The 27542-nt window shown below is 46.3% G+C and overlaps 1 protein-coding gene and 1 non-coding gene across 6 annotated transcripts in view; both read right to left on the bottom strand.

Moving 5' to 3' along the window:
- The window catches only part of LOC131809020 (uncharacterized), a 40681-nt gene that overhangs the window by 5684 nt on the left and 7455 nt on the right, over positions 1–27542 (bottom strand). For 3 of the 5 annotated variants that reach the window (XM_059135474.1, XM_059135472.1, XM_059135473.1), the window contains exons 2-3: positions 27443–27516; positions 10059–10283 (exon numbers count right to left, since the gene is read on the bottom strand). In XM_059135474.1, the coding sequence (XP_058991457.1) occupies positions 10059–10283; positions 27443–27499 (282 nt within the window). In that variant the 5' untranslated portion in view covers positions 27500–27516. Of the gene's footprint in view, positions 1–3670; positions 3779–4976; positions 9318–10058; positions 10284–27442; positions 27517–27542 lie in introns of those variants that run through there. The other 2 variants (XR_009345031.1, XR_009345030.1) reach the window with 2 other exon arrangements.
- On the bottom strand, positions 17408–17517 carry LOC131810673 (U6 spliceosomal RNA). Its single transcript, XR_009345654.1, has one exon. It is a non-coding gene; the product is annotated as a U6 spliceosomal RNA (small nuclear RNA).

Genomic DNA, 27542 nt, shown 5'->3' with positions numbered 1-27542 from the left:
ACTCGTTCACTCACCCACAGCAGAGCTGAACTCAAAACAAGCTGCCATGGCTCATCGTATCTCACCTACCAAATTATCACCTGACCCCAGCAGCTGTCACTGAGAACAACCCAAGACCTACCCCCAGACACTGTCCCTGCTGTCACTTCAGCCATGGTTCCTCAATGTACCCAGTTGTTTCTGCCTCAGGGCATTTTCTCTTGCTGCCAGCTCTGCCTGGAATGAACTTCCCACAAATCTCTACCTGGCTCCCTCCCTCATGACATTCTGGCTTCTACGAAATGTTGCTTCTTCAAAGAGCCTTTCTTGACCTCACTACCTAAAAATCATCTGCCCATCCCCCACTCCACCTAACTGTTATGGTCTTGGTCCTTCTTCATAATATTTATTACCAGTTGAACTGATATATTTATTAATTACTTATTTATTGTCTTTCTCCCCCAGGACAATGTACATGTCCTGAGAAGAGATCTTTTGTCTACCTTGCTCACTGCTATATCCATGATGTCCAACTAGCACTTGGGGGACAGGAACCAACATTTTTGGAATAAAGAAAGAATTAATGAAAAACAAACAAACTTTTTTCTCCCTAGCCTCTTGTTTATAAAATAAAACCTTGTAAGGGTTAGATTACAAAAGGAAAGGTCTGGAATCTGGGACATCTACACCTTCAATCCCATGTGGAAGTCTCTATTCTCTACCTCAAGAACTTGCAGTGGCTCCCTATTGCTTCAACAGGGGACAGTTGTCCATAAGAGCTTATACCATGGGTGAAGTCTTAAGACTATTACGGTAAAATAACCTGACAGTGACCTGTGTGTATATGTGTATATATTTAGTTCATATACATTTACTAAATGCTTGCTGTATGCCAGGCACTCCGCTGAAAGAATATAAAGATGTGGTTCAACCCCAACCACCATAATTTTGATAGTAGTGGTGGTGGATGCCCAAGGAGGCCAAAAATGGTAAGAGAGAGTGACAGAGCCAGAGAGAGAGGCTTGCGAACAACACTTAAGTGTTAATAATACCAGGAGATACTTCTACATAGGCGGGCAGGGAAAAGGAGTCAATTACATTTGTCTGGTTATAGGAGGGGTCCAAAAGACTTCCCTGAGGGAGCTGCATTTCAGCTGAATCCTAATGATGGGAGCTCACCCACCAAACGGGAGAGGGCTTTCAGGCAGAGGAACAGTCTGAGCAAAATCCAGGAGGGATGACACATTTGGGAACTATAGAGGACAAAGTTGACTAGAAGTGTGGACCAGGACAGACCCAACTGAGAGGTGGTAAGCAGGGTGTTTAGACAAAAGACACAGCACTTGGAGTCAGACAGACCTGAGTTCAAGTGCTGGCTGTGTCATGAGCGAGTCACTCCTCTCTGGGTTCAAGTTCCCAGAAGTAAATGAGCTGGGGGTGGGGGTCAGATCAGCAGCTCTGCACTGGAGACAGAGGTGAGGAGCTAGAACCAGAAGCTCCAAGGAAGCTAATTTTGCCTAAAAACAAAATGCTGAAAACTGTCCTTTTGCTTTGATTTGTTTTGAATCATTATACTTAAATTATTTTGAATCTGAAATTATCATTAAAAGGATGTGAGCATGTTGTTTATTGAGGGTGATCTGGGTTATAAAAGAGGCAGAGAAACCCTAGCGGGGCTGATCTTAAAGACCCCTCTGCCTCTAGCCTCCAGTCCGAAGATGACCGACAACTAGGCACACAGGAAAAAGCAGAGTGGTGCCATGACTCAGACACTGAACTTGGAGTCAGACCCAAATTCCAACCCAGACTCTTCCCCCTTATTCTCTGGTGAGATAGGCAAGTGAACAAACTTGGTAAAGTGTCAACTTCTTCCACAGCATATTTTTCCCCACAGGCTTATTGGGAGGATTATTTGAAACCACTGAATTCCAAGCAACTGGCACATAGTAGGTGCCCACATCAGCTGAGGGTAAAGTCTTTAACTGCAGCCCAGTCTTCAATTTAAACAGAGGCCCCTTGAGTGCCTACTACGCTCTGAATGCTCCCCGAAGGCCATCTCATTTACAAGGAGATCAAGATTGAATACTATGTCATCAATCGAGTTCCCTGAATTTGTCTAAAGGTGGTTTTGACCCTTTAGAATGCTTCCAGGATGAATGATGGGAACTTAGGGTACGCTGCCTGGAATCAAAGCAGGCTTAAAACCTTTCTAAAATTTCAAGCTGTTTTTTATTACTCTGGAAACCTACCCACTGCACGCTCTTATTTCTAACCATCATGTCCCCCTCTCCCCACTTTCCACATTTTAACTCAAGGCTTCAAATGCAAAAGCCAAGCTTGAAGTGATCATAACATTTAAGCGATTAATGTAACGACAGCTTATACTCGCCTCCTCGTAGGAAGATCTACATTCTCTATTTAATGGCTTGAGCCATTTACAGCAAGAGCTAGCACAGGGACCCCACAGAGGGAGGGGAGGAGAGGGAGAATTCTGCAGCTCTGACCAAAGGTGTTGTAGTCATAAGCTAGCTGGGAAATGATTAAGTGATAAATACAGTAAATTCACCCTCAGTTCTGGGAACCCCACAGTGCAGACAGTAATTCTCAGAGGCAGAAGCAATTATTGTTAAAAGGTCTGAACCTTAAGGGTGGCTGTTTCAGTCTATTTAATTGGAAGATCACTAAATGCAGATAAGGAGGAACTCAGGTGTGGGAAGCACCTACGGACACCAAGGACTATCACCTAAAATACCTAACGTCTACATTTCATGGAAGTAGTTGTAGCTAGAACCCCAAACAGACAGGAAGAAGGAAACAAACAATGTTGAGTACTTCCTGTGTACCAGGAACACATGATACATACATACATATGTATGTATACATGTGTACATATGTATACATGTGTATATACATAAAATATAATGAAATGTGTTTGGGGCTTAAGCATACCTAACGAAGGCTAGTAATCTCAGAAAGGACTCCCTGACCTTTGTTAAGGAAGTAACTGCTTATTGTTCTTCCTGGATGTACCTCCATGGTCTAGCATAATGTGTGGTACATCCAGTAGGAGTCAGGAACATGGAGGGTGGAGCCAGATTTTGTGGATGCAAACCCTACTCAGTAGCTGTGTGACCTTCAGTAAGTAACTCAACCTCTCTGTGCCTTGGTTTCCTACTTGTGAAATAGGAGAACAGTGATACCTCCCTCATACTATAATTGTAGCATTAAATAAGCTAATAAGTGCAAAGTGCTTAAGACATTGCTGGCAAACAATAAAAGTTGCACACATAAACACTTGTGGACTTGCCAGATACTGGGGAGCTCATCTGTCCTCACCCCCACCCTGTGATGTAAAGTATAATAAAGCTCCCTTTTCCAGGTGGGGTAACTGAAGAAAGTACACCTGCCAGGTCAGCTAGTTCCTAATTGGCCCAACTTAAATTCCTACCCAGGCCCGCCTAACATTAAGGGGAAAACATACCATTTAATTGTTTTTTTGTTTTGTTTTGTTTTGTTTTGTTTTGTTTTTAATATTCTAGGCCTTCACAGATAGGAAGGCATTTACTTCTCATAGCAATTACATGACATAAGGGTTGCTTACCCCCATTTTACGGACGCAGAAACTGAGAGTGAGAGCTCAAGTCATTTTCTCAAGGCCGGGTGGTTTGCAAATATCAGCCCAGGCCTGACACACTGTCCGTCCCAACAGAAGGAGAGGGCCTCTGGTCCCAGGTGTCTGGGGCAAGCGCTGGCATGTCTTCCTCGCCCCTGCTGGGACTAGGGGTCCGGGCGGCGGCTCCTGAGCAGGGGATAGTTCTAATGAGCCTTTCGCAGGGCACTGTCCTGGCGCTGGGGTCCTGCGCATGTCCCCTCTCCCCTCCAAGGAAGGAAGCATCCCATGCGTTCCCACTGCAGGCGGAAGGCCGTGGCTTTATTTACACGGAAAGCAGCCGGTGGAGGCTGGCCATGTATGGACGAAACGCTGGCGGGCTGGCACCAGAGCCGGGGGAGGCCTTCTCCTGATAGGAATCTGAATAAATCAACACGCGAATGAAAGAATGCGTTGAAAGCGATCACAGAAACACGACCCACAGGCGGCCTTCGGAATCAGCCCACAGGCCCCGTCCCATTTGATAGTTTGGCCTACTGAGGCTCGAATGATTCGGGAGTTACTGCCAGCCAGGCCTCCTGCCTCCCAGACCGCACTGTCCTCGGGTCTCCTGTGTGGCACGACTTCGGGTTGAACAGGCAGTAGGATCTAGACCCTAAGCCAAGGAGGGGAGGAAGGCCCCCACCATCCCCCCCCCACACACCCCGCTTTATGAGCACCAACGACGTGCTAGGCACTGTTCCTGTGTTATTTTGCCGACCTCTCACACCACGCTTTGAGGAAGGTCCTCCTATTTTTCATCTGGGGAAACTGGCTCAGAAAAGCGGTCACTTGCCTAAGAACACAAAAAGCCTGTAGGGGGAACAGCTGGGATTCAAGCACAACTCTGTCCCAGGCTCTTCCCACCCAAACGTGCTGCGGGGGAGGCCCCAGGGTAAAGCACAAAATGCGGGGCTGCGACGTCAGGAGAGCCGCACGATCACCCGGCTGTTTCGGGGAGCCGCCCCTTCCCTGGTTTTCTTTCCCAGGCAAACTGGGTGTCCAAAGCCTCCTCCAGTTGTACCTGTCAGCTGATTCGCCGCTGCCCCACCCGATCGCCTGATTTAGCAGCCGGAAGTTGCACTCCCGGTGACCGCTGACCCAGAGCCCCTAGTCGTTTCATTGCCAGAGCTAATGTCCTGGCTGGAAGACACACAGGTGCGCCCAGGGCGCGCATTTCTCCGGTCCCCGCCCGAGTTACTGCCCGAGTTACCACGCTGCATCCGGTCCGGGAGCAATTGAAACTGGTCCAGCCGCCCCTTTCCCGACAGGGCCCCGCCCACGCCCACCCTGCGGAGGCTCAGAACAGCTTTCTTCACTTTCCCTGGCCCAGCTCTCCTGCCGGGGGCGAGGAATGGAAGCTGGTTGCTCAATGTGCCTGAGGATTGTTCTGGTTCTCATGCGATTTGTCGACCAACCACAGGGGGCCGGGGGACAGGGGGGGAGGGGTGGCGGAGGGGCGGGGTGCAGCTCAAGCCACCCAGCAGGTACTGAGGCTTGCACACCCAGGTCCACTGAGCAAGCCCTTGGGATTCCTGGTGTGACATCTTGGCCTTGTGCATGGCCCTCCAGAGTCAAATCCAATGGAGAAAGTGGGTAGGATGTCCAAGGCAGCCTTAGCCCTCTAGGTCCAGCCAGCCAAGGGGGAGTGTGGGAGGCTGGTTTGGGGCTTGGCCTAAGGCTGGTTCACTCTCCTCTTCGTGGCCCTCCATCAGCAAATGCCCAATATCTCCAAGAACTTCCCCTGAAGCCTCAGTTCCTTTGCTTTAGACCTCTTGGCCAAGAGGAAGGCTTGAGCAGAAAAGCCAGTCAAGTGACAGAAGGAACTGACTCACAGATATTTTTCTAGTACTAGGCACTGTACTAGGCCCTGGGGATACCACCATGACCCAGACCCGGTTCCTACCTTCACCCTGTCCCAGACTAGTGAGGCATCAGGCAAGGAACAGGTCACTTTCATCTGGGGCAGGGAACCATTTCTCAGAGTGCTTCTGGGAGAAAACCCTAAACTGGCTGGGAGGGAGAGGTGGGAGGCATTAGAAGAGACTTTCTCAGATTGCAGACACTACCCTTTTCCTTCCTTCTTCCACCTTTCTGCATGCATTTCTGGATTACCTGAATCATGCTAAGAGCTCAGGGAGCAGCTGGTAGTTTTCAAGGGACAGCACATCATGGTTGTCATGGTGTAGGGGTTAAAACTCTAGAGCTCTGGCTGTAGCCACTTACTTTGTGCTGGGTCATTTGCATACTTTCTCTGAATTTCAATTTCTTCATCTGTAAAACAGGGTTAGTGATAATACCGGCTTCATAAGAACAAGGCCTGGCCTAAGGTAGGCATCAGTGAGTAGAATCTATTGTATTATTTCGTTGTGGTTCACATGTTTCTTCTGATCGCCTGACGACACCCTACAGCACAGGTAAGTTCAAACCCATTTTACAGATGAGGAAGCTAGCTTGAACAAATCAGCAGGATTGCCCATGCCTGGTAAGTTTTCAAGACCAGGACCCTGGGGGACGAATAGGCTCCTCATGGAATTCGGGGAGATATTTTGACCTCCACCTGCCCGCCCTGAAACCCCAGATGACTGGCTGAAACGGAACTGTCTGGGGAACTTCCTTTGACCTAAATCCCGTCAGCTATCTCGGAACAGCAGCCAGAAATACAAAGAGCCCCGCCCACAGCACTTTTACCCCAAAAGGCACTCCATGCCAGGGGATTTCTCTTTCAAGGACTACTTTAAAAAGGGGAATGATAAATGCTAACTGGACACCTACTATGTGCCAGACACCATACCGGGCATGCTCCTGCGGGTTATTTCACTTCCTGTGGGGAGGGAGAGAAGGAGGAAGGGGATCAGGAAGAGGAGGAGGTAAGAATCAACTTGCCCCCACTGCTCTCTATAATATAACTTGACATATGTACCTATAACCCTGAGTGTTCCTTCTAAAAATGCAAATACAGTGATGTTACTCCAACTCCCCCACTTCAGATATCTCAGGGGTCACCCACTGCCTTTACACAAAGTCCACGCTGCAGAAAGGCATGCTCAGATGCTCAGCCAGCCACGTGATCGCATCTGCTGTGCCCATTTATCTTCTAACCTCCGCACATGCAATTCCCGCTTCCTAGAATGTTCTTCCTAGCTCCTCGCTTTCCTTTCCTATTTTTTCCTTGATTAAAAAAGATTCATCCTTCAGCTCTCAGCTTTAGATGGCACCTCCTCCAAGAAGCCTTCTTGTCCATCCAGACAAGGCTAGGCCTGTCTCTACTGTATTGTAAGTGCTTGCTTAATGGCCTGTCCCACTAGATGGTGAGCTACTTAGGGACAGGGACGATGCTTTGTTCTGGCGTCCTCAGCACCAAACATGGTGTGGCTCATTAAATACACTCAGTAAATGTTGAATGGATGGATGAGAAAAGGTTGAGCATGAAAATTATTCCCATTTAACAGAGGAGAAAGCCAAGTCTCAAAGAGGGCAAAAATGCCTATCTAAGGTCAGATAGCTGGTTAAGGGGTGAGTTAAGCTAGAGATAAATCCCTGCCAATTCACTCAGTGTTCAGTCACCATTTCACTTATATTAATGATAATACAGGGGCACCAGTGTGGCTCAGTCAATTAAGCATCTCTTAGTTTCAGCTCAGGTCATGACCACAGGGTCTTGAGATCAAGTCCCGTGTTGGGCTCTAGGCTCAGCACAGAGTTTGATGGAGATTCTCTTTCCCTTTCCATCTCCCCCACCTCCACCTACTCCCTCCACCGCTCCTGTGTGTCCTCTGGTGAGCTCTCCCCAAATAAATAGATAAGTCTTAAAAAAAAAAAAAAGAAGAAGAAGATAATACAAACTGCTTCTAAGATTTCTCATCAAAGTTGCTTCTACCACTGGTTTTCAATATTGCACAGAAACAGGACCCAGGTCCTGTTAACATGTGATGTGATAATTATAAACACTAATCATCAAATCGATAGGTAGTCCCAGGTGCCTAAGACATATTATACCTCATAACATCTTCCAGAAGTCAACACTGTGAAGTATTTAACAGATTAAAAAGCTGTTTCAGAGAGGTTCAGTCCTTTGCCCAAGGTTCCATGCCTTCAAATCCAAGTCAGTCTCCAACTCTAAAGTCCAAGTTCTTTCCACCTCCCCAGGCAGCCTCCTGACCATGACCCTGAGACCAACTCTCAAGTGGCCCTTGTGCTCCAACTGGGCCCTTTTCTCTCTTGATGGGATACAGATGAGATTCTGTAACTATTCATGGTCCTCTGGGCTTAGCCCAAGTGTTATATTAAGGCTGGCATTTTTCTCTGGTCACCCTTCTCTTCTCCCTTTGGGTTCCAGCATCTTCCCTGGCTCTACCTCTAGGGAAAAGACAAGGCATGGGAAGCGGTCATTGTTCCTTGTTCCAGTAAATGACCCCCTTGAGAACCAGGCAGGTAGGGGCAGATCCTCACATTCTCAGATGTCTCAATTAACAAACTCTTTTGCAATTATACACACCCTTGGCCAGAGCTCCCACAAACTTTCCTGACTCCTAGGAACTGTTCCCCAACTCTAGGGTCACTCCAAGAGCTTCCTTAAAGTGTCTGCATTAATTTATTTGCTCAATGTGTCTCTTTTAGTGAACAGGCGCTCCCCGTGGAGCCCTGGCACTTTTTCAACTCTCTGAGAGGAGGGGCTGCCCTGAAAATCTGTTCTAGACTAGAAGGTCCATGAGGCAAGTGCTACCTCCATCACCTGACACATGGTAAGCCCTTAGTAAGTATTTGTTGAACAGCTAAGTAGCTAAATACCAAAAAATCCATTCATCTCTTAAAATTTTCTTCTAGTGCTCCACTTAGAGATAGGATTAGAGCATGTTGAGTCAAAAGAGACCCTAAAGGAAAAAATTACCTACTTGAATCCCCTCATTTTACAGAAGGGGAGACCCAGAGAAAGGAGATTCAGAGTTCTGGGAAGGATCTAAAGTACAACCCAAGCTTCCTGACTTTTGCCCAGTCCCTTCTCTGTGTTGGGACCCTGCTCAAATGTCATAAACATAGTCCCATTTAATTGTCACAGCCACCATCTGGGGACAGGAGAAAGGAAGAAAGCGCAGTACCACTGCCAAACACTACAAGAAAACACTGGGGCTCAGAGGCGAAGTGGAGAATACCCAAGGTCACACAGCCATAGTCTGGGGCTTCCTCCACGACAGCCATGCCAAGAGCTTATTCTCCCCCAGTCTCTCTGCCCGTTGCTCTCTGCTTTCATGAGCCTTAAAAGAGATTTGGAAAGAACAGGCCCTAAAGTTGCAAAGACCTTCATCTTTATTATTCCCTCCACTTCCGGAAGGTTTGGTCAATCTGCCTGCCCAGTGCAAAAACTAAGACCATTCAGGTATGCAAAACTGCCACCTCTTCAAAGGGCTAGTGGCCCAAATGCTTGTCTCAGAGGCCAGATGGTCTCAAACGGCGCTGAGTACATCTCCTTGCTACGGTGACACTGTAAGTGGGGACTCGGAGTCTTTGGGAGACTATTAGAGTCCATGTCCAATCTCAGAGGTCCTTCTGAACTCTGAGCACAGCAGGCCTTCTTGGTGATAGGCTCATCCACACCCCTGGTCCAACCTTCACTGTCATGGCTGGTGGCACCCCAGCAGCAAAGAATTATCGTTACAGCAGAGAAAAGTCTCCAAAGGAGGCCAGATGCCTTGGGAAAAACACCAAGAGAAAAAAAAAGCCATGCACTACCCTCCTAACATCACACTCAAGGGACCTGAAGCGAAGATTTTTATCTCTGGGACAAAACACTGCAGTTACTCAGGAATGAAGAGATAAAGCATTTCTTTTTCTAAAAGAGCAGGGGCAGAGTCCATTCACGGCATCCTGGGTCCAGAATTAGAGGGAATTCACAACGTGAATTGAAAAATAAAATATCTTACCAATGACTTGAATGGCCTGCCGTTTGGCCAGCACTGGGCAGGAGCCCCGGCTCTGCTCCACAGCAGCAGAAAGATCTCGAACAAATGGTGCCACCTTCCTACATTTGTCTCAGGGGCTGAGCAGAGATGCTCATGGTGCCTCCTCCGCAGGGTTTGCGGGCATTAAGCAAGGTCATTGTTGTAAGGCACCCAGCACCATGACTGGCACAGAGTGGGTGCTAAACAAATATTAGTTCCTTTTTTTTTTTTTTTTTTTTTTAAAGAATAGGGAATGAATTGTGCTTTGGAAATAGAATAGTCATGGAAAAACCCAAGGGCCCCCAGTGAAGTAAAGTTCCACCAGGACTAAACAGAGCCATTTCCCAGTCATTTGTTCAAGGACCAGCTCTCACCCATGTGACTGGCTTCCCACACAGAGGGCTTGTATGCTTCCCTTCCTGTTCTCCTTGCATGGGGCCTTGCCAGCAAAAACGCACTTAGCTACTCAAAATGCAATCATTACGACTCACCCAGCAGGCACAGCAACGCGCTGGCTGACATGTGCGTACACATACGAAAAATGCACGCAATGTGAGGCAGCCCGATAATACGTGTGGCTCCTGTCCACGGACCTTCAGCCAGACGGCAGGGCTGCGTGGAGAGAGCCGGAACTTCGCAGCTGGATCCGGGTGGGCCCAGAGCTGTTTCCTTCCTTTTGACAGTGTGATCCGGGGCAAGTCAGTGGAAGGGTCAGTCTGAAAAGTATTACGATACTTAGTGATGGGTCTTGTTGTGAGGATCCTAGGAGACAATGTCTGTCAAAGAATGCTCTAGAACACTTCAAGAGAGTTATTGCAGAACCGCCAAGAATCTGACAGGGGACGGGAGTCCCCTGCTGAGCTCACCTTCTTTATAGTGTTTTACCCAATAAAGTGGCCTCCTCTGTTACTCAACTCCTTTGGGGCTTTTGCCTCTGAGTGGGAAGACTTAGACCCTAGCTGGCTTTGCTCTGCTCTGGACCTCTTTTTGTTTTGCCTCAGTAAATGAGCCAGCCCACCATCTGAGTGGGAATGCCGTGTTTCCCGCCTATGGCTCTCTCCACCCACCACGGACACTCCCCATTGCCCAGTGCAGCCTGGGGATGGCGGGTCCTCCGAGAAAGCTGCGAAAGAATCAAATTCATCTTCAGCCTCAAACCTCTTCCCCAACTCTCTCCCTCCTTCCTCTGCCTCACCGGGGCCTGGTTGGGTGGGACGACCGGCAGGGAGTGGGAGGGCAGGGACAAGGAAGGGCATGAGAGTGACGCTCTGGGTATGGACCTGGATCCGGATCCTCGGCAGATTATCTGGGAATGGGAACCAAACACACAAACAAAAAAAAGCACTGCAAAAAACGGAAATTCTCTCCCTCCTCTCCTCTTTTTTTACTGGAAAAACTGTCAGGTGGAAAAGGAAGAAAGTGAAGTGAAGCAGTCCAGACCTGAGACCGGTTAGAACTTGAGAATCCTATTGGCAACTGTTTTGCATAATGCTTTCCCCAGCTTTGTCTCATTTCAACCTTCACAACGTCTTGGGGAGGCAGATCCTCTTGGCCCATTCTGTGGATGGTAAGACTGAGAATAAAAGAAGCAAAGTCATTTGCCCGAGATCACACAGCAAGGAAATACCAGCTATGGGGCTCAAACCTGAGTCTGCCTTCTCTAGATCCCAGGCTCTTGCTGTAATCGGGGTCATTTTTCCATAGGACCAAAAAGGAATTCTGAGTCCTGGGTCCATCTCAGACTCGCCTCTATCCAGCCCCCACCACTGACCATCCATACACCCAAGCAACCTCGGTGGGGTGCACGTGAAGCTACTCATTGCTTCACCAACTTACACTCGGGATTCATGCACTTCCCTGTGTATGTGAACTGGTTCTTTTAAAAAAACACGACATGACAAATACGATCTTAAAATCCATTGGGACATCACTTTTCACCAAAGGCTTTTTCTACTTTTTATTTGTAAAAGCCCCCTATACAATTGGACCCCTTGCCTGCCTCTCCAGCCCACCACCCCCACTTTGTGCAGAACCCACAGAGGCCAGGCTCTCCTTCCTCTCGTCCCAGTGCTCTTCCCTCCTTCAGCAGGCAGGCTGCTACGGCCTCATCCCTCCAGCCTCAGGTGAGGCAGTCCTGCCTCCAGGAGTCTTCTCTGACCGCCCCTCCTGCACAGTTGGGACCCAGACCTGCTCAGCCTCCCAGCACCAGGGCCCACCCCCTGCACAGCCCTGCCATTCTGAGCTGGAAACGCCTGTTTCTCTGTCTGCCGCTACCCGTCTGTGAACTCCTTGAAGGCAGGGCCTGTACTCCCTAATTCCCGGCAGCAAGCTCAGCAGAGGCCCAGCAAGTGTTTCCGGATCAAAGGACGAATGAATCAACTCCCTGCCCACCTTCCAGTAGTGCTTGCCTCCCTCTTGACTGGAAACCCTGCTTTTTGAGCTGTATACTCCATCCCTTTGCCGAATCCGAAATTCTGGGGCAAGGGTAGGTGGGGAGTGGGGATGCTGTAGTGGGTTAGGTTGAATTATGTCCTCCAAAAAGATATATCTAACCCTCTGTACTTAGAAATGTGACCCTATTTGGAAATAGGGTCTTTGCAGACATCACTACGGATCTCAGGATGAGATCATTTTGGGGTTAGAGTGGGCACTAAGTCAGCCATGTGAAGGGGGAGGCAGGGGTCAGAGCAATGCTACCATAAGCTGGGGGTGGCAAAGAATGGCTTCTCCCTCGGAGCCTTCCATGGGAGCATAGGGTTCTGGGCCTCTAGACCTGTGTGAACATAAATTTCTATTGTTTGAAGCCACCAAGCTTGTGGCATTTGTTCCAGCGGCCCTAGGAAACCCGTATTAGCAGCAACTGTGTCTCTCATGGCTGTGATGTCCCAGTCCCCCCTTCCCCAGGCTCTTCAGAAACCTCGCCAGGCAAACGGTGGCGCCTCTGTGAAAGCCTTATGAGGTACTGAGTCCCGAAGGCCTTGTCTGGATTTGCAGCTGGGTTGCCTATTCTAAAAGTTGACTGGAGCCAATGCAAGGTTATCCCAACCCCACAGTCAGGTAAGTCAGTCAGCATGGGAGGCACTAGCATGCTGCCTGTGAGGTAGCCACTCTATGCTCTACGTGTCACATTCGGTCGTCTTCTGCTCAAGACGTATTCTTTTTTTTTTTTTTTAATTACTTATTTATTTGAGAGAGAGAGAGAGAGAATGAAAGAGAGCATAAGAGGGGAGAGGTCAGAGGGAGAAGCAGACCCTCTGCCGAGCAGGAGCCCAATGCGGGACTCAATCCCAGGACTCCAGGACCATGACCTGAGCCGAAGGTACTTGCCCAACCAACTAAGCCACCCAGGCGCCCCCCAAGACGTATTCTTGAGTATGTTCTCCAGGTCCATCTTCAAGAAGAGGGAACTGAGGCTCGGGGGGGTGGGGCAACCCACTTGAGGTCTCACAGAGCTCCCACTGCGGGTGTTGGGTCTCGAGCCCTGGGCTCCCAGGGCTGTCCCTCACCTCACTAAGCTACCACACTTTGTGACAGGAACAGAATCAGGACAGGGAGAAGGAAGGGGAGGGAGAGGCCAGTGGAGGAAAGGGGTTCAGCTAGCCAACTTTGTGTTTTTGCTTTCCCAGGTTGGGAATAATTAGGTATCCTGCTTCTAACTTTCCATGTGTTGTGGTGGTGTCAGATGTAAACCTTGAGTGATCCTTATCTATGATCGGTATGCATCTGTATGAGCGGAATTAATCATACTGTAAAGCTGCCATGGGAATTCCAGACAGCCCTGAGACCACAGCAGGAAGGACGAGTATGAGCGGGGGCACATCACCGCCACACACGCAACAACACTGGTCCCAGGGGCGCAAGCGTGAAGGGAGTGGGTCCCTGACGCTCCTCCTCGCTGCTCGTTGCCTTGGTCTGGGTAACATACATGCTGGTCAGTGAGCCATCCAGGCCTGGAGTCACTTGGAGCATTGAAGCGGGCTCTTCCCGGGCATTTTGGAGAGAGGCCACACACTTCCAGGCACACAGGAACTATTTATGGAGTGCCGACTATATGTCGGGCTCTGGGGACACAGCAGAAAGAGATCGTACGGTAATAACATTGTACGGTGACAGCAACGACACGTATCCTGGTGAACATGTCATGATATGGGTACCTGTGGATTTGCTAGGTTCTGTGCCTGACACTAATATAACATTGTATGTCAGCTATCATTCAATTAAAAAAAAAAGAAAGAAAAAAGGGGAGGATCAAAACGAAATCTATTCCTATAAAGCTTAACATTCTACTGGGGGCAGGAGGAGAGAGAAAATAAAGTGACAGGTGGGCAGAGGCCTGAGGAGGGGAGAGTGAGGTCTGCGGATCCTTGGAGGTGGAGGGAACTGCAACTATGAAAGACCCAAAGGTAGAATGTGCTTAAAAAGTTCCAGTAATGGTCTGAGGCTGGAGCCTCTATTCATGGGAGGAATCTGAAGCCCAGAGAAGTTAAGTAATTTCACCAATGTCACACAGTCAATATGGGAGTGCTGGAATCAGAGTCGAGAGATTGTCTAAGTCCAAAGCCTATTCTTTCCAAACCTGAATCTGAGTGGGTGCAGAGAAGATTATCAACATAGTCTGTGACCTTAAAAATGTCCCTGACTTACAACAGCCCCATGAGGTCAGAACTGTTACTGTCTCTATTTTTAAGAATGAGAAAATGGATGCCCAGAGAGGTTCAGTGACTTGCCCAAGTCACAACAGCTGGTAGGTGGCAGAGCCAAGATTCAGTACTGGTCTACCTCCTCATATCTTACCCACAGCTCTGTGTTATTACATAACACCATTGTTTTGAACTTTAGTAAAATATATTTTTAAACTTCATTTACAAATAGGCAGTAGGCAAGAAAAGCACCAAGTTATCTAAGCAGACCAGTACTGCAAGACTTCTTGAAGAACGCACATAAGTGTGCACATGGGCGCATGCGCACACACATTTATTGACATGTATACGTACATATACGGATATGGACACACCCATACAGTGCATGCATACACAACATTCCAAAGTCAATTACTTCCTAAATTAACCTCTGTTATCTGGGTCTCTGGGGAAGTTAAGTCATTTGCCCAATTATGATGAGCTGCCAAAGCCATCTTGTCCATTCTCAGGAAGTACATGGATGTAGTCTTCAGATTACTTCTTAAAAAGTCAACTGGAACGCTCTGTTACCATTTCCTTGAGAAGCTCAGGGAAGGGGTGGTAGCAGAAAGGTTGAAATGTCAAATATTCATCCCTCGGCAGTAGAGGACTCCTGAAAACATCAATTCCCAGTGTCCTGCTTCTTCTCCGGAAATGCAGACTCAACTACTCTGGTAATTCAATTTGGAGCATCAGGAGGCAAAAGACTCCTGTCAAGGGGTGCTGTGGTTTAGGGAAAATGAGTGGAAACTCACTTTGTCCTCCAACGGTCCTGAGTTCTAAGCTGGTTTCCAGCCCTTCCTGCCTATGTGATCCCAAAGAGGTGAGTGGGTTCCCCTATAAACAAAGCAGCAATAATATAATACCTACTTCTGAGCCATCACGAGAATTATAAAGATCCCTTAGATCAAGTGTCAAGCACACAGCTGACGTTGATAGAGGGCAAAGTTCGGAGTCTTGACCTTTCCCCTACAAGGTGGAGAGTCACTAACTTCCAACCCATAGAACCTACAATTACTATCTCTGGCCACCATGGGAAGAAGTTTAAATGAGGCGGATGGGGGGAGGCAGGCAGATGTTTTCACACAGAAAGGCAGGCCCAGGCATCATTACCATGTTGCTAGGTAGTGTTAAGCCACCCACCTAGCCCCAGAGTGGGCAGCAATTAATGTAATTAGCACAGTGATGAGTGTCCTCTGCAACGATAAACAGCTCGGTCCTGCAGAACTTGACAGACCTGCTGGTCCCATGGGGCTCCTGACCTTGAGCGTCCACTTGGGGAGTGGTGTAGTACGGTTTAGAGGAAAGAGAACAGGCTTGGAGTCAGATGGAACCAGAAGTAAATCCTGTCTTTGCTAGTTCCTAACCATGTGTCTGAAGGCAAGCTGTGTCCCCTCTCTGAGTCTTCGTCTCCTCATCTATAATATGCGGCTAATAATATTTTCACACGATTCTTAGAGTTACTTCTACCATCACCAACATCACCATGGAAATCTCCAAACTGGGCTGGTACTGAAGTGGCAAAGGGTGGCCAACTGCCAACATTGCTCGTACCTAGTGCTGGAGCAGCCCCATATTTCTCTGGCCAAAGTCAGAGCAGGCAGCACTGATCTGACTGGCTTTAGGGAAACTATTGGAGTTTGGAATGCAAAGCATATTGATACCTAGAATAAAAAGGGAGAGAAAGTACCCCTTGATTTGAACATTTAAGATAATGTTATAAATAATTACCACTAGCATTATCAGCAATACCACCACTTACGTAAAACAAAAGCACCATGGCAATCTGGCAGTTGGTAATAAAAGCACAAAACCTGCTTCTATCTTTGTATCTAGCCATTCCATCTTCAGAATTAATACCCTTAAAAAAGAAGTTAAAAAATCCAAAGGTGGTTATGTATAAGTAAGCATATGGTAAGGTTCTTGATAATCATTAAGAATTCGCTAATTTGGGATGCCTGGGTGACTCTGCCTTTGGCTCAGGTCATGATCTCAGGGTCCTGGGATTGAGTCCCGCAACCAGGCTCCTGCTCAGCAGGGAGCCTGCTTCCCCCCTTCTCTTTGTCTGCCTCTCTGCCTACTTGTGATCTCTCTCTGTCAAATAAATAAATAAAATCTTTTAAAAAAGAAAAAGAATTCGCTAATTTGTCCAACAGTTACTAAGTGCCTACTGCTACCAGAGATAAAGACTTTGAGTGTGGGGACACACACACACTCAGGATTCATTGAAATGAAGGTTCTGAAAAGGTCTGTAAACAGAGTAAATCAAGAGGGAGGAATCTATAGGGAAACTACAAGCAAAACTGAAGCATAATCCCTGAGAGCCACATGGATTCTTGGAAACACGCATGTGAATTGCTGTTAAATGAAAGAGCAAAGTTGGGGCGCCTGGGTGGCTCAGTGGGTTAAAGCCTCTGCCTTCAGCTCAGGTCATGACCCCAGGGTCCTGGGATCGAGCCCCGCATCGGGCTCTCTGCTCAACAGGGAGCCTGCTTCCCCCACCCCCACTCTTTCTGCCTGTCTCTCTGCCTACTTGTTATCTCTTTCTGTCGAATAAATAAATAAAATCTTTTTTAAAAAAATGAAAGAGCAAAGGAAAAACAGAAATAATCATAGGACTCAGAGAATGTCAAAACCAGGAAGGGCCTCAGAGAACACCAAGTCCAGCAGTTCTCAACCCTTCCCATGGTGTCTTGGACAGGTAAGACTCACATAGCCTTAACAGCCTAGGCAGAGAAAACAATTTATGGGCTAATAATAATAAACATTTCCAGCTGCTAGTTGTCACTCCACTGTTTTCTCTCCCACTAGAGACAGCTTTTCAGTATCCCAGGGTGTAAGCTGAAGCTATTAAAGGGATAACCTTGAATCCACTCTAATTTGTTTAATAAAATGGAGGTTGGGAGTCAACACTGCAGTGGAGAGTCAGTGATCTGGCCCAGGCCTTCATGCAATTGGTGGAGAAGCCAAGGCCCCAAGTGACCCATCTAACCTGTCATGCTAGCACATACTTCTTGCCCAATCGGTATTTGCCGAACGAGGATTCGTGAATGAACAGGCAAATGAGATGACATGACCCAGGTTACCCAAGCTGTATGTGGCTAGTAACACATACTGTTTGAAACTTAGGGATTGGGAGTGAAGTTGTTTGTTTGTTTGCTTATTATATGGAATGCTTCACAAATTTGCACGTCATCCTTGTTCAAGGGCCAAGGTGATCTCCTCTGTAAGTGTGTTCCAATTTAAGTATATGTGCTGCTGAGGTGAGCCCTGGGCGTGAATTTGGAATGTGGAAGTGCATGATCATTGTATTTCCTTTCTTTATTTTGCTCAAGGGTAGTCTGGGAAATACAGCAACTATCCAACAGACATGGCAGTGTAGACGGAGCCATAGGAAGAGCCTGAAAAGACACGGAGTTCCAGAATCTTCAAGATATGGATAATACCAGGGGCACCTGGGTGCCTTAGTCATTTATGCAACGGACTCTTTGGTTTTTGGCTCAGATCGTGATCTCAGGGACCTGGAATCAAGCCCCGCCCATGCTGGGTAGGAGGGGGTTCCCCACTCAGTGGCGGGGGGGGGGGGGGGGGTCCCCACTCAGCAGGGAATCTGACTGAGGTTCTCTTTCCCTCCCTCTCTCTCTGCCCCATCTCCCCACTGTCCAATGTCCCATGTCCAGTGCTTAAAAGCCACAACAGAGATTCCCCCCCACCACAGTAGACTCTTTAACTGACCCACGGAGAAGAGATGATCTTTTAACAGAATTGACCTAGTGCAGAACCCATAGAAAAAGTCCTCAGTTTGCTGATCACTGGTGATGGCTCTTCCCTGCCTTTTCCTTTTCCCAGAACGCCCTTCCCAAACCACTCTCCTCTCCCAGGGTCGACATTTATATCCTTTATATTTTAGCCCCTCTGTAGAAAGGCCCTTTTGGATCATCCCCTTTAAGAAGATCTTCCATTTTTGGGGACGCCTGGGTGGCTCAGTTGGTTAAGCAGCTGCCTTTGGCTCAGGTCATGATCCCAGCGTCCTGGGATCGAGTCCCACATCGGGCTCCTTGCTCAGCAGGGAGCCTGCTTCTCCCTCTGCCTCTGCCTGCCATTCTGTCTGCCTGTGCTTGCTCCCTCCCTCTCTCTCTCTGATAAATAACTAAAATGTTTAAAAAAAAAAAAAAAAAGAAGAAGATCTTCCATTTTACTTCCTTAAAGCCAGAAGTGTTTGGAAATCTTCTAGGTCAGTAGCTCAACTGTCTCCTGACTCCCCATCAGGTAACGTCCAATATCCTGCTAGGTACACCACAAGGAAAACAAAGTTCCAGATCACAGGCAATTCCCACCTGGCTTTTTTTCACTCCTAACACATGCCGCTTATTATGATTTCATATTAATTTATTTATTAACTCTATATAGCCACTATAATACTAGTGATTACAGTTGACATTTACAGGACACTTACTGGGTTCAGTAGTCATCAAATCATTTACTATCCATAACATCCCTCTGAAACAGATTCCCTTGTGATCCTTATTTTATAGATGAGGAGATAGATTCAGAGACGGGAATTTGACCCAATGCATATTGTGCGTCAAGGACAGAACCGGATATCAGAGTCAGACGATCTGGCTCCAGAGGTTAAGGGCTTGACCTCTAGGTGACATAGAAGCACCATGAGGGCAGATTCCATGTCTTTTCTTGCCCGTCACTTCATTCCCAGGACCGTGTATAATGTGTGATATGGGATAGGTCCTCAATCAGTATTTGTCAGAAGAATGACATTAAGGGAGGGCGGGGTGAGGAAGGGAGGGAAGAAGGAGGACTGAGGAGGAAGACACGCCACTAGCCCCTTCATGCTCTCCTGTCGGTAAAGTAGGGCTGGGGCCCACTGAGGAGTCCCTGCCTCACTTGGGAGCGACAGAGATGCTGGAGATAGAGCTGAATGAGACAGTGTCCCTGTCCTGGCAGAGTGCTGCATCCTCATCTCAAGGTGGTCCATTGCTTCCGATGCTCTCAGGAGAGCCCAGGGCCCTTCCCTGCTAGCAAAGGGGGTTCAGCTGTAATGCAAGCATTCTCCTCCAGGCCCCTGTGGAGGCCCTCAGAGCACACCAGTAACTATGACAGAGCCCTCTCTCCCTAGAAGACACAGACTAGTGAGGAAGAGGAACCCTGGAACCAAGGAGAGGAGGGGTTGTGGCCCAGCCAAACGGGGAACAGAGGGAAGGCACTGAGTATCTTCTGCCCCTGGGAGTCTCTGCTTGCTCAGCTCATGAAGCCCGGGACAAGGGCAAGCTCGTGGTTGAGAACTGAACCCCTCACTCTCCACATCAGCCTATGTGGCTGCCCTGCTCTACTACACAATATTGTGACACGTGTGACTTGAAGACACGCTAAGATGGATCACAAGAGGAATGAGAGCCTCATTCTTTCACACTGATTTTTCTCAGGATGTTATCATTTTGTTCCACTGAGGAACAGCAGCGGAACAGAAACTGTCCTACTCAGGGAAATGCAATCACCTCAGAGTCATACAGAACTGGGGGACTGGGGGCACCTGGGTGGCTCAGTGGGTTAAGCCGCAGCCTTCGGCTCAGGTCATGATCTCGGGGTCCCGGGATCGAGTCCCGCATCGGGCTCTCTGCTCAGCAGGGGCCTGCTTCCCCCTCTCTCTCTCTCTGCCTGCCTCTCTGCCTACTTGTGATCTCTCTCTGTCAAGTGAATAAATAAAATCTTTAAAAAAAAAAAAAAAGAACTGGGGGACTGGGCATAGTGCCCGTTCACCCCCCATCCTCCCACTGGGCTGTCTGCCTACACTGCCTTTCTTAAAAGAGCTTATTGCTTGGTGTGCCTCCCCACCAGTCTTCAAGCACCTGCCCTCCACCCCATAACTCAGCAGTCTCATTTCTCCCTTGTGCCTTCCATCAAGTAAGCGTCACCAGTTTTAAGGTCAAGTCCTATATTTGCTAGTTGTGTGTGTGTGTGTGTGTGTGTGTGTGTGTGTGTATTTAACGGGTCTTTCTAGTTCTATTATTTCTATTAGGATGCTTAGAGTTTTATTTTAGCATTACGGTTACGATATTGCACAGGTTTTCAGTGGTCTGCCTCAATCTCATTTCTGTTACTTTTTAATGTGCAACTCTGCAGAACACCAAGCTTTGCAGGGACTTCCATGTCACATTATAGCAGAAATGCCGGTGGCAGTGCATCATTGGCTTTTCCACCTGCTACTATGCCATTTCTTACCCAAGTTCCAAGAAATCTGGGGAAATGGCAATTATCACCTTCAGACGAGGGAACTGAGGCTCAGAGACGTTTAGTGACTTATCCAAAGCTGATGAAATACTACTGGAATCCAAGTCTTCAAGTCCATTTACCCAGTTTTCACCGTACCCACAATATTTAGCACATTTTCTAGATATATGGTAAGCCACTGATCAGCAAATTATTCAAGGAACACTTAATTCTGCCCACAGATCATTCCTTTATCCAACAACAAGGTCCATAAATGCCATTGGGCGGGGGGGATGAGGGAAAGAAGGTAGCTAAACTTTTTTGAACTCCGACTATGAGTCAGGAATGACATTTGATGCTTTTTTAACATGAACACACACACACACACACACACACACACATGCACGCACACGCATACTATGAGATAGCTGCTGTCATTTCATTTTATAGACAAGAAACTGTCTAATTTAAGGAAATTACCCAAAATCATTATACTGGAAAGGAAATGCATTGAGATTTGAACCCACGTCTTCCTGATTCCAAAGCCCATGCTTTTCTACTATATCAGTGGAGAACACCTACCTTCTGTAGAGTAGGAGAATACTTTCAGTGGCACAAGGACAAATCTATCTATTTTAATGACCATGCATTTATTTTTACGGTGGTCTAAATGTTTCTGGCAAGTAATATTTGTTATCCGCTTAAAATTGTAAGACATCTTCTCCTACAAAAATATCCTTAGGTTTTAAGAAAGTAAATATCTTTAAAGAAAAATATCAAGAAAATTAATTTTAGATCTGTAAGTGGACATAACAAAATGGAAAAAGCGGTGGGTAAATCTCTGAAAATTGAGGAATACACCTCTTAGCCCTTACAAAGCCCTTAATAAAATATTTTCTTTATGCGGTTGATTCCCATGAGCTAGATCAGCAGATATTGTCTAAATTAGCTTGACTAGAAAGGAAATTAAAATAGGCATGATTCCCTGGCCAGTGTCTTCAGGAATTTAATGTGGCACTCTTTATTTCAGTGTCTGTGCCAACTGGTGTTTTCTTTGCAGGATTCAGGTCGTTAGTCTAAGAAATGCTTGGGTTCTCACAAGACAGAGGAAGCAACAGAGAAAGAAGACAATATATATTTTAAAGAGAGTAATGGAAGTTTCAGGGCCTAGTGAATATTCCCAAATGATCCACACATTTGATGTTTGTGTTACACAGAGAGAAAAGTAAAAGGCCCTGGCCCCCTCTAGACACCTGGGTTTCAATCCCATCTTAGCCACTAATTTAATGTGTCACTCAGGTAAGTGACAGCTGGGAGGTTCACCGTCCCCACTGGCTAAATGAAGGAATTTTGATTTCCATAACCACTTTCCAGCAATGTGAGACACACCCAATCAAGAATAACTATAATTGGCAAAAGCAGCTGTCCATGTAAGTTAGAAGGCACCTGCCTACCATGGGCACCAGAGCCCTTCCTGCTCTAAGAATCTATGATTTCATGATTTAAGCTCCTTGCACTGCAGATGGCCACACAATTAGCAGAGATGCATACAGAGGGCCATTAAAGTCCCTGAATTATGCTTAGAACATCACACCACAGGCCGTATAAGCCAAGCTGGTATAAACGCCTACCTGCCCTTCTAGGCAATGAGTACCCTGGTTAATTAAACATCCATGTGACCATCACTAAGCTCATTATAATTGTAAATATGGAGTTTGTATTCTTAAGAAATGCTTAATGCAACTTTGTAATATATTGAACACAATTTAAACCATCCTGGCTAAATATTCTCTTTTCCTCACGTTATTGTTTTTGTAACTAACAAAGCAATGAATGTGGATTGTCACAGATAACTATACAGCACACATTCACTACCTCCTTCCATATCCTCCATGACCTCCCAGGTTCACTAATATTGGACTTGGCCATGTGGCTTGCTTCAGCTAACAGAAAGTGGGCAAAAGGAGAGTATACTGGTTTCAAGCCTCGGTCTGAAAAAGCTTCCCATGTTTCCATTTGCCCCAACCTCTGCCATGAGAAGAACAGATCCCTGGTAGGACCTGCCTCTCTAGGATGCGTTCCAGAATGAGACACATCAAGCGGCCCTGCATTGGGTCCCCCACCCTAACTCTTCGGGGTGCACACAAACACACGTGGTATGGTACTCGGATCAGCAGTTCCAGGAAAAGCCGGCATCACTACTCCAAAAACCGCCAGGGAGCCCTGTGCAGTAGGGAGAAGAGACCACCCACCCGGACCTTAGGAAGTGTAAGCCCCCTCAACTAACCTGCAGACCCATAGGCAGGAAAAAAATATACTTAACCTTAGATAGCACTCGCATTTTGTGGTCATTTGTTTCATGACAAAAGTCAATTAATCCACCTATTGTGACCAGGAAAAATGTACAGAAATCATACACTTTTAAATATAAGTGCAATCTCTTTATCCCACCCCCAATGAAAGTAGCTGATGGCCATCATTTCATAGGGAACTTTCTATTCCTTTCTTTGGATTTTCCAAGGATTAAATGAGCAAATGCATGTAAAAAACTTAGCAAAGTGATGAGCCTATGATGTAGACACTCAATAAATGTTAGCTCTTCTCCTTATATTCTCATGCAAACAAATATCTCAGGTGTAGGGTTTTTTTGTTTTTGTTTTTGTTTTTGTTTTTTAATGTATGGCCAAATGTGACAATGCTTTACACATTACTCTTGGCTTGCTTTCTTCATGTAATGGAGTATCATAGGTTTTTCTTTAGGTCAACTCATCCTTTTTCTTTTCTTTTTTTTTTTTTTTAAGATTTTACTTATTTATTTGTTAGAGAAAAAAAGAGAGAGCAAGAGTGAGACAGAGAGAGAGCACAGAGGGAACAGGAGAAGTAGACTCTCTACTCGGCAGGGAGAACCCTGAGATCATGACCGGAGCCTGAAGCAGACACCTGAGCAACTAAGGCACCCAGGGACCCAGGTCAACTCAACTTTTTAAAAGCATTTCTCTCACTTTTTCATTAGCTGCATGATATTCCATGGTTTAAATATACCATAATCTATTTTACCTATTTCCATTGTTGTAGATAAAGAAACTGACAGAGAGTTGAGATGTTCATGGAAATATTTGCCAGTCTTCCTTGTCAAGTCATGGGACTCACTCTAGCCAATCAGATATGAGTGGAAGTGTGCAAAACTTTAGAGCTATCTAGTGATGTTACCTCTCTCTCCCCTCTAGGACACACGACAATATTTCAGACAGGGGGCTACCACTTCAGCCTGAGATTCAGAGAAAGAGCTAAGGCCTCAATCATGATGAAAATGGAATATTACGCAGCCATCGGGAAACATGAGTACCCAGCTTTTGCATCAACATGGACGGGACTGGAGGACATTATGCTGAGTGAAAGAAGTCAAGCAGTGAGAGTCAATTATCATATGGTTTCACTCACTTGTGGAGCATAAAGAAAACATGGAGGACATTGGGAGAAGGAAGGGAAAAATGAAGGTGTGGGGGGAATCAGAGTCAGAGCCCAAACCGTGAGAGACTGCAGACTCCGAGAAACAAACAGAGGGTTTTAGAGGGGAGGGGGTTGGGGGGATGGATGAGCCCAGTGATGGACATTAAGGAGGGCACGTATTACATGGAGCGCTGGGTATTATATGCAAGCAATGAATCATGAAATGCTACACCAAAAACTAATGATGTACTATATGGTGACTAACATAACATTATAAAAAAAAAAAAAAAGAAAAGAAAAGAATCATGACTGAAATGTAGCATGCACAAGAAATAAACTTATTTGTTCAAAGACTGAGATTTGGGTGGTGGTTTGTTACCACAACCTAATTTAGAGAATGTTAATACAGTGTTTTAAGACTTTCAAGTGTTTGGATGTTCATTGTAAATATTCATCATCCACTGGTCTGACCAAGCAACAACATGCTCATCAATCAAGACATGGGTTGACAGAATAATGGGAAAACAATCTCCTCCCTAACTTCATTTTTTAAAATTATCAGTAGCTTTCTCCCTTACTGCCAAATCACTGGACAAGGAACCCAATGGTATCACAGAAAAAAAACAAGTCTAATGATGTTGTCCGGTAGGTTGAGGACATCCTCTGTATGTGGGAAGGTTCTTAGGTAGGTCAGAATCATGAGAATGTTGACCCATTTTCACCAAGTTGCCAGCTACCAACACACAGACACGCAACACGGCACTCGTGTCACTGTTTCCAAGAAAAGCCATCATAACTACCTGGAAAACTGCAGGGAATGCAGGTGCAAAGGAGAGAAAGTAGAGTCAACAGGAATTTAGGAAAGCTAATTCCAGCTTCCCTGGGTATCAGCTCTGGACCTCTGTCTGCTCAGAGAACCACCGTGAGGATCCAGTGAGGGACAGCAGGAGCAGTTACAACTGATGAGAAAGAACATTTACTTTTTTTTTTAATTACACATATAATACATGTGTATAGTAGGAAGTTTTAAAACAAAAAGAGAAACATAAGGAGGAAAATGGAAATTACCCAAACTTCACAACTGTTGATATCTTGATGGGTTATCAGCCATATGTCCTCCTAGGTAAATGTATACACCTAGAGTACAAGGCCTTCTGTATGCATTTAATACATGTGTGCATGCATTTATTACAAGTCCCTCCTCTCATGCTTATCCTCTCCATTCTCCCTTTCCAGGTTACCCTTCGGTCCCTCCAAACATGTCCCATCGTCATGCCCCATAGTCAGACCTTTGTTCATGCACTCCCTCATCCTACAATGCTCTTTCCCTCCCCACTGACTCCTCTCCCCCTAGCTACTCCTCCTCAGCCTTCACATTTCAATTTATTCATCACCTCCTTAGAAGACAAGCCTCTGGCCACTACCTTTGTGAGATGTCTCTTCTGTGTGAGTCCAGAACATCCTGTGCCCTTTCTCAGAGCATCATCATACTTGACTCGTCTTGCCTCCATATTATCTATTTCCCTTGTTATCCCCCAGCTTGGGAGCACATACTGCCGCTTTTGATCGCTAATGTTTACCAGTGCCTGGCCCATGGTAAATGCTCAACAATTGTTGAATAAACAAACAACACAGTTAACAAAATGTGCTACCTATATTTCTTCTGAAATCCCCAAGCTACCTGGCACTTCTCAATAAATATCCTGCAAAAGATTAAATATAAAAGAAGGTGTAGGACACGGTCACATGTCTCGTGAAGTTTATAAATTATATGAGAAGAAAATATTACCAACAGGAAGCATCAGTATGTAATTTAAGGGCTAAGTCCTTTACTTATGCCTCCCTCACTAATTCTCTTCAAACAGGAAAGGGCAGAACAAAGTCGCTAATTTCAGTTTCCCGTTTATTCTCCCACGGAGCAGATCCTGCAGCGCCAGTTGGAAGAAGATGCTAGCAACTTTAACATATGTACTCTCGAATCTCGGTGGTTCGACACAATACAGTTGATTTCCCATTCAGGCAAAACTGAATGCAAATACTCCTGGTCAGTGTCCAATCTCCCATGTGGTCATTCAGAGACCCAGGCTCCTTCCATCTGTGGCTCTGTCCTTCTCTAAGTTAAGTCCCTTACATTTAACCAGGAGATGGGGAGAGATGGTTTTCAGAGCCAGGCCTGTACCTAGCACACATTCCCTTCACCCCCTCTGCATTGGCTAAAACTCAACCATGTGGCCGCTCCTAATTACAAAGGAGGCCGGGAACTGTAGTTCAGCTGTGCGCAGAGGAGGAAAAGGAGTTTGGTGGATACTTTGCAGTTTTTCTGCCACAAGTGTTTGTCACCCATCAGATTACAGAGAGTATTTTAAGTGATCCCAAGTGCAGATAACTCTAGTTTATGAATACCAAAAACTCTTGTTGTCTTGACAGAAGACTATCCATCTAACTACCACCGGACCTAAGAAAACATCATCTTAGACTTTCAGATTTTGCAAATAAAGGGTCAATTCCAGAACTGATAAGCCACTAACATTGGTGACCAACTTCCGGCCAAATTCTTAAAGAGAATACTTAGAGGTAGTTTTTATGAACTTGAAAATAAAGTGATGATTACTACAAGCTACTATGTGCTCTGTAGGAATTATCATAAACTAAGCCAGCATAGCATCTGGCACAGAGTAGACAACAAATTTGTATTGAATGGATAGCCCTCGATTCCACTTTTTTTTTTTTTTTTAAGATTTTATTTATTAGACAGAGATCACAAGTAGGCAGAGAGACAGGCAGAGAGAGAGGGGAAGCAGGCTCCCAGCTAAGCAGAGACTCTGATGCGGGGCTCAATTCCAAGACCCTGGGATCATGACCTGAGCCAAAGGCAGAGGCTTTAACCCACTGAGCCACCCAGACACCCCTTTAATTCCACTTTTAAGGCAACTATCCCATTGATAATTAACTATGACTTCAGAAATTTCTCCTTTAAATATTGAGAGTTTTCCTCTCTAATCTCTAACCATTGCCTTCATTACAGACTAAGCCAACCTTCCCATGAGACATTTGCACAACTACTTGAAGACCTCTATTACGCTCTCACAGTCACTTATTCTCCCTGCCGGGTAAAAAAAAAAAAAAAAAATTGCTCCGTTCCTTCAACTCTTCTCCATGGGATATAGCTTGGGGCTTCTCACCATTTGACTGACCGTCTCTCAGCTCTGTTTGGCCAAAAGTGCCTTCCACAGTTTCATGCCCACAGTGCTCCCAATGAGGTCCAACGACCAGCATTCAGCAAAATTACCACTGCCCAGCCCTGAGTATCACCAGAAGTACGTAAGCAAGTGAAGATGCTGCCAAAGGGATTCCTGCACTGGGAAAGGGATGACTTCCACTTTATGATCCCAAAAGTTTTGTGGAAGTTCTGAATGCTGAAATTAAGTCACCAGAAGGACGACGGTGTGCACAGCCATTACGCATTCCTCCTTGATCAAAACCTAGTCTGTGCATGCTCTCCAATGACTCAGTTCACTTACTTGTATTTCAATTTTCTTCATTTCTGCCTCCTTACTCCAATTGTGACATGAATGCATATTTCCAAGCTGACAATCTGGGGAGAAAAAAAAAAAAAAGCAG

The sequence above is a fragment of the Mustela lutreola genome, chromosome 10 (genome assembly GCF_030435805.1).
Source record: "Mustela lutreola isolate mMusLut2 chromosome 10, mMusLut2.pri, whole genome shotgun sequence".
In the NCBI taxonomy this organism is placed as follows: domain Eukaryota; kingdom Metazoa; phylum Chordata; class Mammalia; order Carnivora; family Mustelidae; genus Mustela; species Mustela lutreola.
This window is presented reverse-complemented; position numbering and strand designations above follow the sequence as displayed.